This window comes from Ixodes scapularis, unplaced genomic scaffold, assembly GCF_016920785.2.
Source record: "Ixodes scapularis isolate PalLabHiFi unplaced genomic scaffold, ASM1692078v2 PGA_scaffold9__187_contigs__length_104089568, whole genome shotgun sequence".
Classification (NCBI taxonomy): Eukaryota; Metazoa; Arthropoda; class Arachnida; order Ixodida; family Ixodidae; genus Ixodes; species Ixodes scapularis.
The window spans coordinates 86,111,618-86,123,169 of record NW_024609884.1 but is presented as its reverse complement, the minus strand read 5'-3'; the positions used below and the strand labels follow the sequence as shown (position 1 = coordinate 86,123,169).

General features: G+C 45.8%; 2 protein-coding genes across 2 annotated transcripts in view; one reads left to right on the top strand and one right to left on the bottom strand.

Annotated features, from left to right (window-relative positions):
* Positions 1-713: 713 nt before the first annotated feature.
* Positions 714-4,944, top strand: LOC8025418 (transmembrane emp24 domain-containing protein eca). The gene is made up of 4 exons (XM_002409004.5): positions 714-986; positions 1,713-1,933; positions 3,007-3,153; positions 3,613-4,944. Exons 1-4 carry the CDS (start codon positions 845-847, stop codon positions 3,760-3,762), a joined length of 660 nt encoding a protein of 219 aa, XP_002409048.2. The 5' UTR covers positions 714-844; the 3' UTR covers positions 3,763-4,944.
* A 5,382-nt stretch (positions 4,945-10,326) lies between these two features.
* The window catches only part of LOC8025424 (mitotic checkpoint protein BUB3), a 32,387-nt gene continuing 31,161 nt past the window's right edge, over positions 10,327-11,552 (bottom strand). The window contains exon 5 of the mRNA XM_029970820.4: positions 10,327-10,739. Within this exon, the coding sequence (XP_029826680.1) occupies positions 10,360-10,739 (380 nt within the window). The 3' untranslated portion in view covers positions 10,327-10,359. The remainder of the gene's footprint in view (positions 10,740-11,552) is intronic.

The window sequence follows — 11,552 nt, the reverse complement described above, 5'->3', positions numbered from 1 at the left end:
TTTGGGACTTTGGGCAATTAATTGCAGAAATTGTTCTATTTCACCTATAAAATGAAAAACAGAAAACTAATATTTCTTGCGCTAGCTTTTCTTAAAAAAGATTAAACAAGTTGAAGGTCGGGGTAGCCCCCAACCGACGCCGTCTTTCGAGTGAGGTGCACAGTGATGTCTCTCGGAGTACTACGTTCGGTTCTATCCGTTCCATTTTCGGGGACCCCAGCCCTCCCTCTGCGATTTTCGACTTTTCCAGGTTCAAGTTGAAGATCACGGCGAACGATGAAGACAATCTACTAGGTGGCGCAAGCTGCCGCCCGTTACAAAGGGTATAGCCATTACCATTTATCTATACGAAATAGATGTCAAATTAGTGTATTCCACTTCCAAATGACGTCACACCATAGTTCCAATAATCGCCACATGTGATGCAAGTCGGTAAAAAATATAATTATTTCCTTTGCGATCGATTAGGCTGAAAAATTTCAGTATTTCGGGGGATATTGGTGCGTTTTCTTTCACTTCTGACAATATAAACAGTATTAAAAGAATACAAGATGCACACACCTTCGGTGCCGCCGGACTGTACATTTAATTGGGGCAAATAAAAATAGTAATTCCCACGCGATTATTTGAATCTAAAGGAAACCATTTACTGTTAATCTCATCTTCTTTGAAAACTGCCCTTTTCTACACAAAATCTATCCATTGTTGAAACCTGACTAACGAGAATCGTATTGAGGAGCTGGCAACACTGGTGTCGAACGTGGCGACCGGTTTGTTGGTTGGTTGGTTATCTAACGTGTCCTGCGATCGTGACATTGCGCATCGACTTGTGCTCGCGTACACGATGCTTTCTTCGAAGATTGGAATTGCCCTGTGTTGTTTCCTCTTATCGTTCGTTCATTCTAGCTGGGGTCTCTACTTCCACATTTCCGAAACGGAACGGAAATGCTTCATCGAAGAAGTTCCCGAAGAGACACTGGTTGTTGGTAAGCATCGTGTTCGGTCTCGTTTGCCGACCGTGATAACCTGCTGTCGGCCGGAGGGATGGTGTTAGCGTGCATTATTTGAGCGTTTTGTTTGCTGTACTCCGGTGCGTAAAATTACGTTTGCTGTATAACAGTGAGCGGAGATGAGCGCAGAAGCGCCGAGCCCAGTCCGACACCTGCAATATGTTCCCCCGGGACGTAGTGGTGCTGCTAAGTAGTAGCTGAACCGCATACGTTCCACTTTATACAGGAGAGAAATTTCTCGTGTCATTATTTTTCATGTTTAGAGGAAACAAATGACACTCCTCACTACGTTTAACGAAACTGCCTTCTGGACTTTTCAAGTCTAGTTACGAGGGCACTGCATTCTACGGACAAACGTTTCGTGTTCCCTACGCGACGTTATTATCAACTGGATCTACATACTAGATGTCCGAGGGCATTCGACCGGAGGGATGATTAATGTTGCCGAGCAAAGCCATGCACTGCTGTAGGTCATTGTTTTGCTCTAGTGCTCCTCCAAGAGAGCAGACGCTCAATTCGGCCCATATGCGTCACTAGGATCGTCGTAAAGTGCCACCTATTGTGCTGAACGTGCTTTAGCAGTGTTAGATAGACGTATCTCTAGATTGTGCCAGGCTGTTCTCCTGTTCTATATCTCCCACATAGATATGTATATTGTGGTTATCTGGTAAAAAAAAAGCCTGTTGCCCCGCCCTTGTGCAGGAAACTACAAATGTCAGCTGTTTGACCCTAAGACAGGCGGCTTCATGGTGTCGAGCCCGGGCATTGGCATGCACGTCGAGATCCGGGACCCCGAGGATAAGACGATCCTCTCCAAGGTGTACAGCTCGGAGGGTCGCTTCAGCTTCACGTCCCACTCGCCGGGAGAGCACATCATTTGTCTCTACTCCAACTCTTCCAAGTGGTTCAGTGGAAGCCAACTGGTAAGATGCACTGCTGCCTTCAGGGCAGGAGGGTTCTTCTGTAATGGCAAACATTTTGTCCTCGAGTTACGCCTTGCGTGATTGCCGTTCTTTGTTACTGCAAATCTTTTGTTGTACTTCGGACGTAACTGACATATTGAGCTACCAAGCTCCCAGCTAAAGTACAACACACTGCAATCCACAAGGGTGTACTAGTGTAGCGTTGTGGCATTATGTACTGGGGCTAGGGTAATTCAAACAGAACACGGGGGTAGTCGAGGCTGGTAGGAAGGGCTTGACAACGAACCATCTGGTACACTCCATTTGACCTTGCAATGGACTGCAGTGGATGATCTATCGGAGTCAATGCAATGCCGGGTGAGTGTCACATGACTTTCGGGAAGGGTGCAGCAGTGGGGCACATAGTCACGTGATGTGTCCATAGCGTTACATTTGCTAGGACGGCTCGTATTGTCCACTGCAGTCCATCGTAAGGTGTAATGAGGTATACTCCCAGGGTGGCAGCTGATATTTCGCCGGGAAACTTAGTCCCGAAGAAGCCAAGTTTTGTAGCGAAATGCTGGCAGCTACACTGAGGCTACCAGACTGTTCCTTTTCAGGGACAAAAGTAAGGCACGCTTTTGCGTTGCTGAGGACACCAAACGGACTGTTTACTTAGACGAAAATACGCCATAACTCGGCGGTGAAAGCGACGTCGAGATCAAGTAAGAGTAAACATGCTTTGAAAGCTGCATGCGACCTCAAAGCAAATGGGGATCCTCGCACAAAGATGTTCAAGGGTCTATCAATTGTAATAGTACTTTCTGTTGTCACTTCCATCTTCAAACATTCACAGTCTTCGGCCTGCTTTTTTATCTGCGTAAGCTGATTTTGTTTTTTGACATACATAATGTGCACCAACTACGCGAGTTTTCCCCGCAACGGTCCTTGAGAAAGGACAGACTGTGTTTCGAAATGAGCTGCTAAAACCAATTCGTAGTTCGCGACTCAAACCTCCGAGCCCTTCTTGGCCGACCGCTTTGTGGCGAGACAGTGGGCAGGCCCGGCTTAACAGTCTGGGGCATTGCTCGCAGCGAGTGCACCTGGACATCCAAGTGGGCGAGCACGCCGTCGACTATGGCAGCGTGGCGCAGAAGGAGAAGTTGACGGAGCTTCAACTGAGGGTCCGACAGCTGCTGGACCAAGTGGAGCAGATCACCAAGGAGCAGAACTACCAGCGGGTGAGCGCGCAGTCCAGGTTTCCCAGAGCGCGTTTCAGACTGGTGTGTTTAGCGTCCAATCCCACCCATGCATTGAAAGTGGTCCCCAGACTTACGATGTCACAGGAGTGTCACGCTGTTGGAGGTCGCGATCCAGGTGGTTGCTCGTAGAAGTTCCGGCAATAATGACGAGTGAACACCAGCGTTGCCGTAGTCGCGACGCCCCAACTCGTTGCCGCGTACTGCCATGCTGAAAGTGAGCCGCAACAGAACGGCAGTCTGCCGTGTTCGCCTCCACTTGTGTGCCACTGCCAGGATTGTGGGAGGTGACAGCAAGACGCTTCTGCGATGTTGATGGGCAGAAATTGTACATTTGGGGACGCGGTGAACCAGTCGGAGACGTGCTCGAGGCACCGTAGTCCGGGCAAGTGGCCCTGCATGCCCGCCGAGCACCGGCCCTCAACCCCGTTTTCTTTGCAGTATCGGGAGGAGCGCTTCAGGCTGACGAGCGAAAGCACCAACTCGCGCGTGCTCTGGTGGTCGGTTGGCCAGACCATCATCCTCCTTCTCATGGGTTTCTGGCAAATGCGCCACCTCAAGAGCTTCTTCGAGGCAAAGAAATTGGTGTGAAAAAGAAGACCGAGAGAAGACTGTCCATACCTTTATTTTTCTTTTTTTTCTCAAGCAGTTCTTGACTTTCTCATTTGGTCTGTATGCATCTCAACGTGCAGTTTCTTATTTCTTTGAGGACGGTGGTTGTGTCTTTGAACATCAGCTGCATCCCGAGGACTGTGCCCTAGCTGGTGTGATTGAGTCAAGCGGCGATTTTCCCCACCGCTGCCGTTCTATTTACGATTCTGTGCACACTCAAATTTTGTGCTTGAGGCACGAGGAAGGTTTCTCTGATAGCTTTTGGGCTATTCGCGTAGGAATAAGGTTTCATGCGTGGAACCGTTTCTTATAAAAGTTTTTTAATTAATCGGTGGGGACTGGGTGCTGTAATTGCGAGAGAATGTTGTTGTGCGAATGAAGTTTCTTATTTTTGAAGTAATGCATTATGATGTTTCATTTGATAAGTAGTTGACCATGGTTTCTAAATTAGATTAGTGGAGCCCAGTTGATTACAGCGAAGATTAAAAGTCAGCATTCTGGCAGGCTAATGTAAAAAGAGTGACTGCTGTTTTTTTTTTTCCCAATGTATTTGAGTGTGTGCCACCCATTTAATCTTGTTTCAAGGTTGTGGTTTACTGGAAGCAGCATGAATGTGTGCCTGTGAAACGTTTGGTTTTATGCCCGCATGAAGCACTCCGAGCGGCAGAGCTGTTTCTCTCGGCTACAAGTTGCATGAGCCAATTGAAAGTGTCACTCGATTGCCTCGCGGAAGTTGAAACCGTCTGCTGCAGTTGGGGCTGTCTTTGGACGAGAGTTAAAAGTGGCGTACCAAATGCGTCCATTGGCATGTGCACTACCAGCTTAGTTGCAAAGCTGGGCTCTTCACAGCAAAAAAAGCCTTGCATTTAACAGGTTTGCCAAATTTTGTCACTTTTCACTTTTATTTTTTCAAACTGGGCACCTCTTTTTTAACATGTTGCTCGTGCGTGGCTATTGAACTTGCCGTTCGGTGTACATGCATAATTTTGCAGAGCTCGGGGTTGAGCCGTTTCTAGCAACTACTCTTCTTTCTTTCAATGCATTCTGAACGATGGCCTGTGTAGAAGCAAGCCTGCCAGATATGACCCAAGCAGTCTGGACTAAACATCCGGAGTGAATGTGAAAATAAAATTTGAAATAAATTGAGCATACAAATTTCAATTTTGCAGCTGTTTGTCAGTCTTGGTTGTAGTGAAAGAATTGAAACTTCAACTACTTTTCCACATTATTATATGCTGCAGCAACATTCAACAATGTTGCTGAAAATTTAGTTTTGTGCAACATATATACTTGTACTATTATGAATTCTATTTGAAAGTGATCAAATTGTACAACGCCCTCTTTCTAGCACCCATATTTTCGTTTCTCAGTAATGCTGTTCACTTCCGCTTTTCACGACTGCTAAATTGCATCTCTCATGCAGCTACTGCTAGAAGACGCAATTATGTGTGAAATGCTACTGGGTGATCTGTTCCTTGCCAAGTTCATTAGTTGCACGGGGGTCCTGTGAGTATCGTAGCTTAAAATAAATGCTGCAAAAGCATTGGCACTTGTGCCCTACAAATGCAATATATTTTTTTTTTCTGTGCATGAAATAAACAAAATTCTCAGAAACAGAGGAACGCTGCTTGGCAGTGCACCTTCGTGTACCATTTCAGTTTCCGAGTTGCAACGAAACGTTTGTGCTTCAACCAACTGGAACTCTTTCGTGTGATGAGTGTGTTGGCATAATTTGGGATTTTCTCTCGTAGTGTGTGTACCAGTTTTGACTGGCAAGGCATGTCTTATTGTTTCCAACAGCCATCCCACCCCTCCCAACCACGAGTCCGACTTGTGCCACTTTTGTGAACGGTTTTAAACTACGGGCGGAGAGTTTTAGATTTCCTGAGGGGGAATATTTAGCTACCACCTCCAGTCGGCGGGAGATATGCGCCTTGTTTGTGGGTTGTGGCCAGACAAAAATATGTATTTAGTACCACCAGCGTTCTGGTCAGTGCCAGCGATACCCCGCTTCCTGAGACATCACACGAGGGAGGCCATGCCCCCCACCACCACTACCCACCCTGAGAAACTTCAGAGGGGGCTGCAGCCCCCCTAGCTTCTGCAGTTGACTCCTGTGCTTTAAACCAACACCAAAAAGAGTACTTCACATAAAAATTGCTCCACTTTCTGGAATTTGATGTAGTGCTTATACACTTTAAAGGATGTCTCCACAAGGTGTTAACGTCATATTCCATTGCGAAATATATAAATATCTTTTATAAATGCTCTGCCCTAGTGAAAGTTACGGTGGACTGAAACTTTTAAGTGATTTTGTCCGAGTTTGATGCTTTGGAACATGAGGGGGGTGCCACCTTGTAAAGGGTTTTGGAATGTCAAGTTTAGGCAGCAGTGATGAACTCTACATCACTGGATTTGTATAAAATAGATCTACCCGGGGATGCTATTTGTTTTGCTCAATCATTATTCAGAGTGCAACTAATAATTTCAGAGAAAGGAATGTGAAACTGGAAGTTTACAATAGTGTCACTGGCTGAAGAAAGTCTTTGGCATCATTGTTGTATCTTCTGTTTGTCACTGCGGACGAAATATTGCTCCTGAAAGTCTGAACATATTGATGTTTTCAAAAGTTCCAGATAATGCCGTTCTCTAATTACAGACCTGGAATTGGCACTTGAAAATACACTCCTGTCAGTTGTGTTGAAGTCAGGTGCTGAGCATGGTAAAAGTTTCAATCCCTCGGTGGGACATTGTTTCCAGCCCCACATAGGGCCTTTTAGGTGTGCAAGATTCTTTTGTTAGCGTTAGCATGGGAAAGCTCCATCAACATCCTTTGAGAGGCCATTCCATGGAAAATCGAACAATACACAACCACTTCTTTAGACATGACATTGAGTTGTACTGAGAGACAAGGTGCCACTTGCCTCGGGGATAGAGCTGGTATTTTGTGTGCAACGTGTCGTCTGTATGTTTGAGAAAGCTCCATCGACGATCGCTGGCTATTTCTAGGTGCAACTGCACTCCGCGTGTACAGTGAGCTTTGCCACTGCTGTAAAACATGAGAAAACACCCTGCAGCATGTATGGAGATGTAATCTGTACAACCTGCACCACTCCCACAAGCCTGCACTGACCCAAGCCCAAAGTACCAGGGAGCGTGAGAAAAACTATGAGAAAGCCGCTTCACATCTCTGTAGAAAGGAAACAAAAAGTAGGAAGTTCAAAATGCTGCAGAAATCTTACCCCCAGTACAAATTGAGCCTTGTGTCACCTCCTCATCTGTCTGTTGCAAGCAGTGCTGGTGTCTTGTTTTTTTTTTTTTTTTTTTTTTTTTTTCAGCTTGTCCAGTGTCATTTTGTGATGCTAACCTAATGAGGTGAATTTTGAGAGAAAAATGATTTGGAAGTTTGGTATCCCCCTTTCCTTGGAAAGTACCTATGGCGAAATGGTGCTTCAAGTAGTGTACAGATTCTGAAATGTTGCTGGAGGTACTGAGGGAATGTACAAAAGTAATGTCTTCAAGTATTCTCACAAAGTATGGCATATTTATTGATGACATTAACATGCAGCCATCAGAAAATTTAGTAGTTTTAGTGCTGAATTGAATTCTTGGGGAAGCTAACTTAGATTTTGCAAGCATTGCTTAAGCGCGCGACATGGAGTGGAGTTGATTCCCTGCCAAACACACGCATCGCATATTCGCACACACAAAAAGAACACCAAATCGGAATTTAAAAAAGCGGGGTGGCCCCTACCAGGATGGACATTGAACTCTCATTCTGATTAGCCCGCCAGGGTCATAGCTTCCGCTGTCCTGGCACGTTATGCGATCACGGCTTCCTGGCCTACCCAGTATTTCTTGCTTCAGACACTAGGCTAAGCGGCGCCACCAGAGTGCCCGATGCATTCAAGTTGGAACTCAAAAGAAAACTCAAATGAAGATTTTTAACTAACTAGAAACATCAAGCTGTTTTTGTCCTAGTATGGTGGGGATTACAGCAATAAAAAGTTTAAACTGTTCTTTATACTAGTAGTAATTCTTTCTCCCACATTGTTATCAGTGATGGGGCGAATTGATCAATCAATCTGCCATGTTGAAAATGAAAAATACATCTATACGTCAAATACATCGTTTTCACCTCAAGACAAAGGGAAGTTTTGCACATTGTTCATACACCGCGTGAAGTAGTTCTTGCAAAATTTGGTTGTCGGAGGAAGCAATGCTTTTGGCATTAGAAACATGTACGTCTTGATAAGATAATGCATATATGTATAATCTAAAATGCACCTAGGTATATCTCAATTTTCCACCTAATAGGGGAAATTAGTAATGCTCTGTGAGAAGCAGGACTTTTTTTTACTAAGGTTTTTGAGGTGAAAATAAGTAGGGTGGTGAAGAAGCACTATTTTCTAGCTACACTGATTTAAATAAAATAAATCTGATTTATTCAATTAAGAAAAAAGATTTTTTTCCACTTTGGCCATTTGCGTGCTTCACTCCGTCACCGACTGGCTCGAGGGGGTCGTGGCATTTCAAGTTATGCCAAAACTATATAAACCTTTCCATAAAAATGTCCCAGGGTACCTTCATTGCTACATAGAAAATTTCACAGAAGCAGTTTTTGGCTGGCTGCAGTTACGAGTGTGTGCTGGCAGAACTAATTAAGATCCAGCACGTGTGGACCGATTTTTGTACAGGGTGAAATTGCCTCTAGGGCAGTTTCACTTCCGGTAAGCACTGTTCTGCCATGTTGATGAACAGTTCCCGCTGCTTTCCCCATTTCTTTGCATGCAGACGATCGATCATTGGCGTTGTTTTTTGGTGTTGATAAGTAATGCAGAATCCTGGTGAGCGACTCTGTCGACGACAGAGGTTGATATGTTCGACCAGAGATGGTGAGCAGCATAAGCTCTTGCTTACTATGCTTTCCTTCTTTTCGGAGTCATGCCGGCGGCATCTATTTTTATTACCACGAGATTTAATTTGTTTCTCGGAGAACCAGCTAAAATACTGTTAGCACTGTCACTAGGGTCAGCTGCACCCGGGGCGGTCCGCCTCCCCCGCCCTCCCTAGTGATGTCACTGACTGTTAGCACATGGTTCATCTGCTAATGAAAGCAAAGAACAGGGTTTGTCTGTTACAAAGCATCATTCGCAAACAAAAATTAAAAAAAAAAAAAAAACTAGTAAAAAAAGTGGATTGTCTGCTATGAATTGAGTGCCACAACGAAGTGATATCAGAAACAGGCTGAAATTGTGACCATCTGCTATTTCACAGTGGAAGGGATTGACAGCCAGTGCTTGCTTTACTTATTTAAGTTGTTCTGCTGCCATCCACAAGCTGACATTTACAGGTTAATGAAGGAGCACTCCGCACAAGCACATCGGAGGCCGCGAGACCTCTCTAACCATGTGTGTTTTGGTGAGAAGTGCTCCTTAAAATACTGCCCCATTGTGAACTCACGAACGGGTCACAACTTTTACAGCGATAGCTTTCGTGGGCTCTTCCCACCACTGGAAATGACGTCCATTGTAGTTGAGGTTGTAGTTGTCGTAGCAGGGCGTAGGCGTAGGGCGTCCAACGTCGACGTTGCCAAATCCTTCAAGAAGATTGCCCGCCTCCCGCAGGATTCGACCCTGTGTCTGCTGCATGCGCATATCACTTAGCTATGCCACAGCTTTGACTAGGTTGCCTCAATGTCCTTCTGTTTAGGGTGATGGCATTCTTTGTGGTACTAGCACCCGATGCTGACTGCACATGCTCTCTGGAAGAATAGAAAACAGACGAAAACAAAATGCTGCCATAGCACTGTCAGTGCTGAGCTTCGTGCTTTCACACGCTTCGAAACAAAAAAAGAAACAAAGGCGTTCGAAACAAATCGGCAAAATGCCATTTTATTCCTAACGCTTTTGTTCACACACCGTCAGGTGTGTGAACGTGACGCCGATGCCAAACGACTTCGCCGCGACATGTCGCAGCAATAGCTGCGACATGTCACGGCGAAGTCGTGACACGGACTGTACTTTGGTTTACCAGAGGACAGCTCATTTTTTTTCATTAGATGATAATGTGCAATAAACAGAAAGCTGTGGCACCATATCTAGTACTCAGCATCCAAGAAAGATATCAATCGCATCCCCGACCAAACCCCAGGGCCACTTGGGCCGCCAACGGGTTGACCTCTCGAGTGGCGGCTCATCTGCACTTCGACTAAAGGCTGGTACGTATAAAAATCCAGTACCGGATGATGCTTTCTTGTGTCGCCCACTACTTTGGCGAACACAATCGGTCACGACGCAATGTAACTCGAGCAAACTGGAAAACACCACCACTATGCATAAAAAGACAGGGTGAAACTTGGTCCATAGGGTATACGGCAAGATTTCAAATCGTAAATATGAGACTTGAAATCACCTTATAGGGGCGCATGTTATACAGCGGAAACTACGGGGCGCATGTTATACAGCGGAAACTACGGTAGGCGCCAAGTTGCACAAACAAAAGGAAGACTTCCCCTACAATGGTGATTCTGAAAAACGACGCTGCACAGGCACCACAGTTTATTGACGTGTACATTCATTTGGGCTTGGTTTCCTGGTCGGTGACCCGGCGGACAAAGATGGCATCTGGGGGAATGACCTCAACGTCGTCTTCCTCGTAGAGGAACGACGAGCCAATGGCGAGCAGCGAGCCGTCGTGGCTGAAGGCGAGGGCCGCAATGCTCGAGGGGTATTTGTGGAACTGACACAGGCGCTTCTTGTTGAAGCCGTCCCAGATGTTGACGTGGCCGTCGCTGCCGCCCGTCGCAAACGTGTTGTACAGGTTGTGAAAGGCAATGGCGTTGACCGGGTAGATCAACTCGATGCCCGCACTGTCCTTGGTCCGGTGGCACTTGAAAGCGTATTTCTTCTTTTGCACCTCGGCGCTTGGATCCAGGTACTCCACTGCCACGCGACCTGCAAGAAATGCAGCCACGTGTTTGGGCACGCTTGTTCAGTCGGTGAAATTCAGGGTCGAATTTCACTCGCTTCATATCCTGGAGGGGGACACCAGAGAGCTGGCACATGAGGGTTGAGGAGCCATAAACACAATTTCTACTGAAATTTTTCGAGAATAAAGGAGCGGACCATTTGCTTTTCTTCAGAAAAGCCCGTCAACTTTGCCACAATCTCCCCAGTTCCAAATGGTGCCATGCACCTCAAGGTAGAATGCAGCTCGCAGACCAAACACGGGCACCGCATTGCCGGTCGGCTTGAAATTGGTAACACTCGATGCATCAATGAATATTCGAGGGTCACAGACAACCCCAACATCAATACATTTCTTTATGGTCTCGGATGCTTCAAAAACAAATCATATAACAGTAAAAAAAAAAAAAAAAAAATTGGCAGTTTGATACTTTAGTTTTATGTTCCAGAGAAGAAAAACCAGCTGTTGGATAGCAAACAAAAGCATATTTTTAGCGTAAGGCTCGTCAGAATATTGGGCGCTGGAGAAAATCGGCCATCTATGTCAAGTCTTTACTTTAAAGCTTTTTTTTGTTCACAATTCGCTCACTGAAAAGTACAGCAAAAGAGCCTAAGCATGCACCTGATCTCGCCACACCACCATCTCCTTCGGCACATTAAAGTCCATCTGCTATGGTCACGGAATGTCAACAGGCGTGCACACGAACGCGGCATCTGAAGACAGCTACAGCCATGCCCTCTTTCGAGTGCCATCTGCTACCGCCGCGGCAACACTAGCTTGGGTTCCAAGGCCAAACAGAC

Bases quoted from the DNA above. Each gene is read 5' to 3' on its own strand.
- LOC8025418 (XM_002409004.5), top strand. From the start codon at position 845: ATGCTTTCTTCGAAGATTGGAATTGCCCTGTGTTGTTTCCTCTTATCG. The intron at 1,934-3,006 runs GTAAGATGCACT...CATTGCTCGCAG, and splicing joins GGTTCAGTGGAAGCCAACTG to CGAGTGCACCTGGACATCCA. The intron at 3,154-3,612 runs GTGAGCGCGCAG...TTTTCTTTGCAG, and splicing joins AGGAGCAGAACTACCAGCGG to TATCGGGAGGAGCGCTTCAG.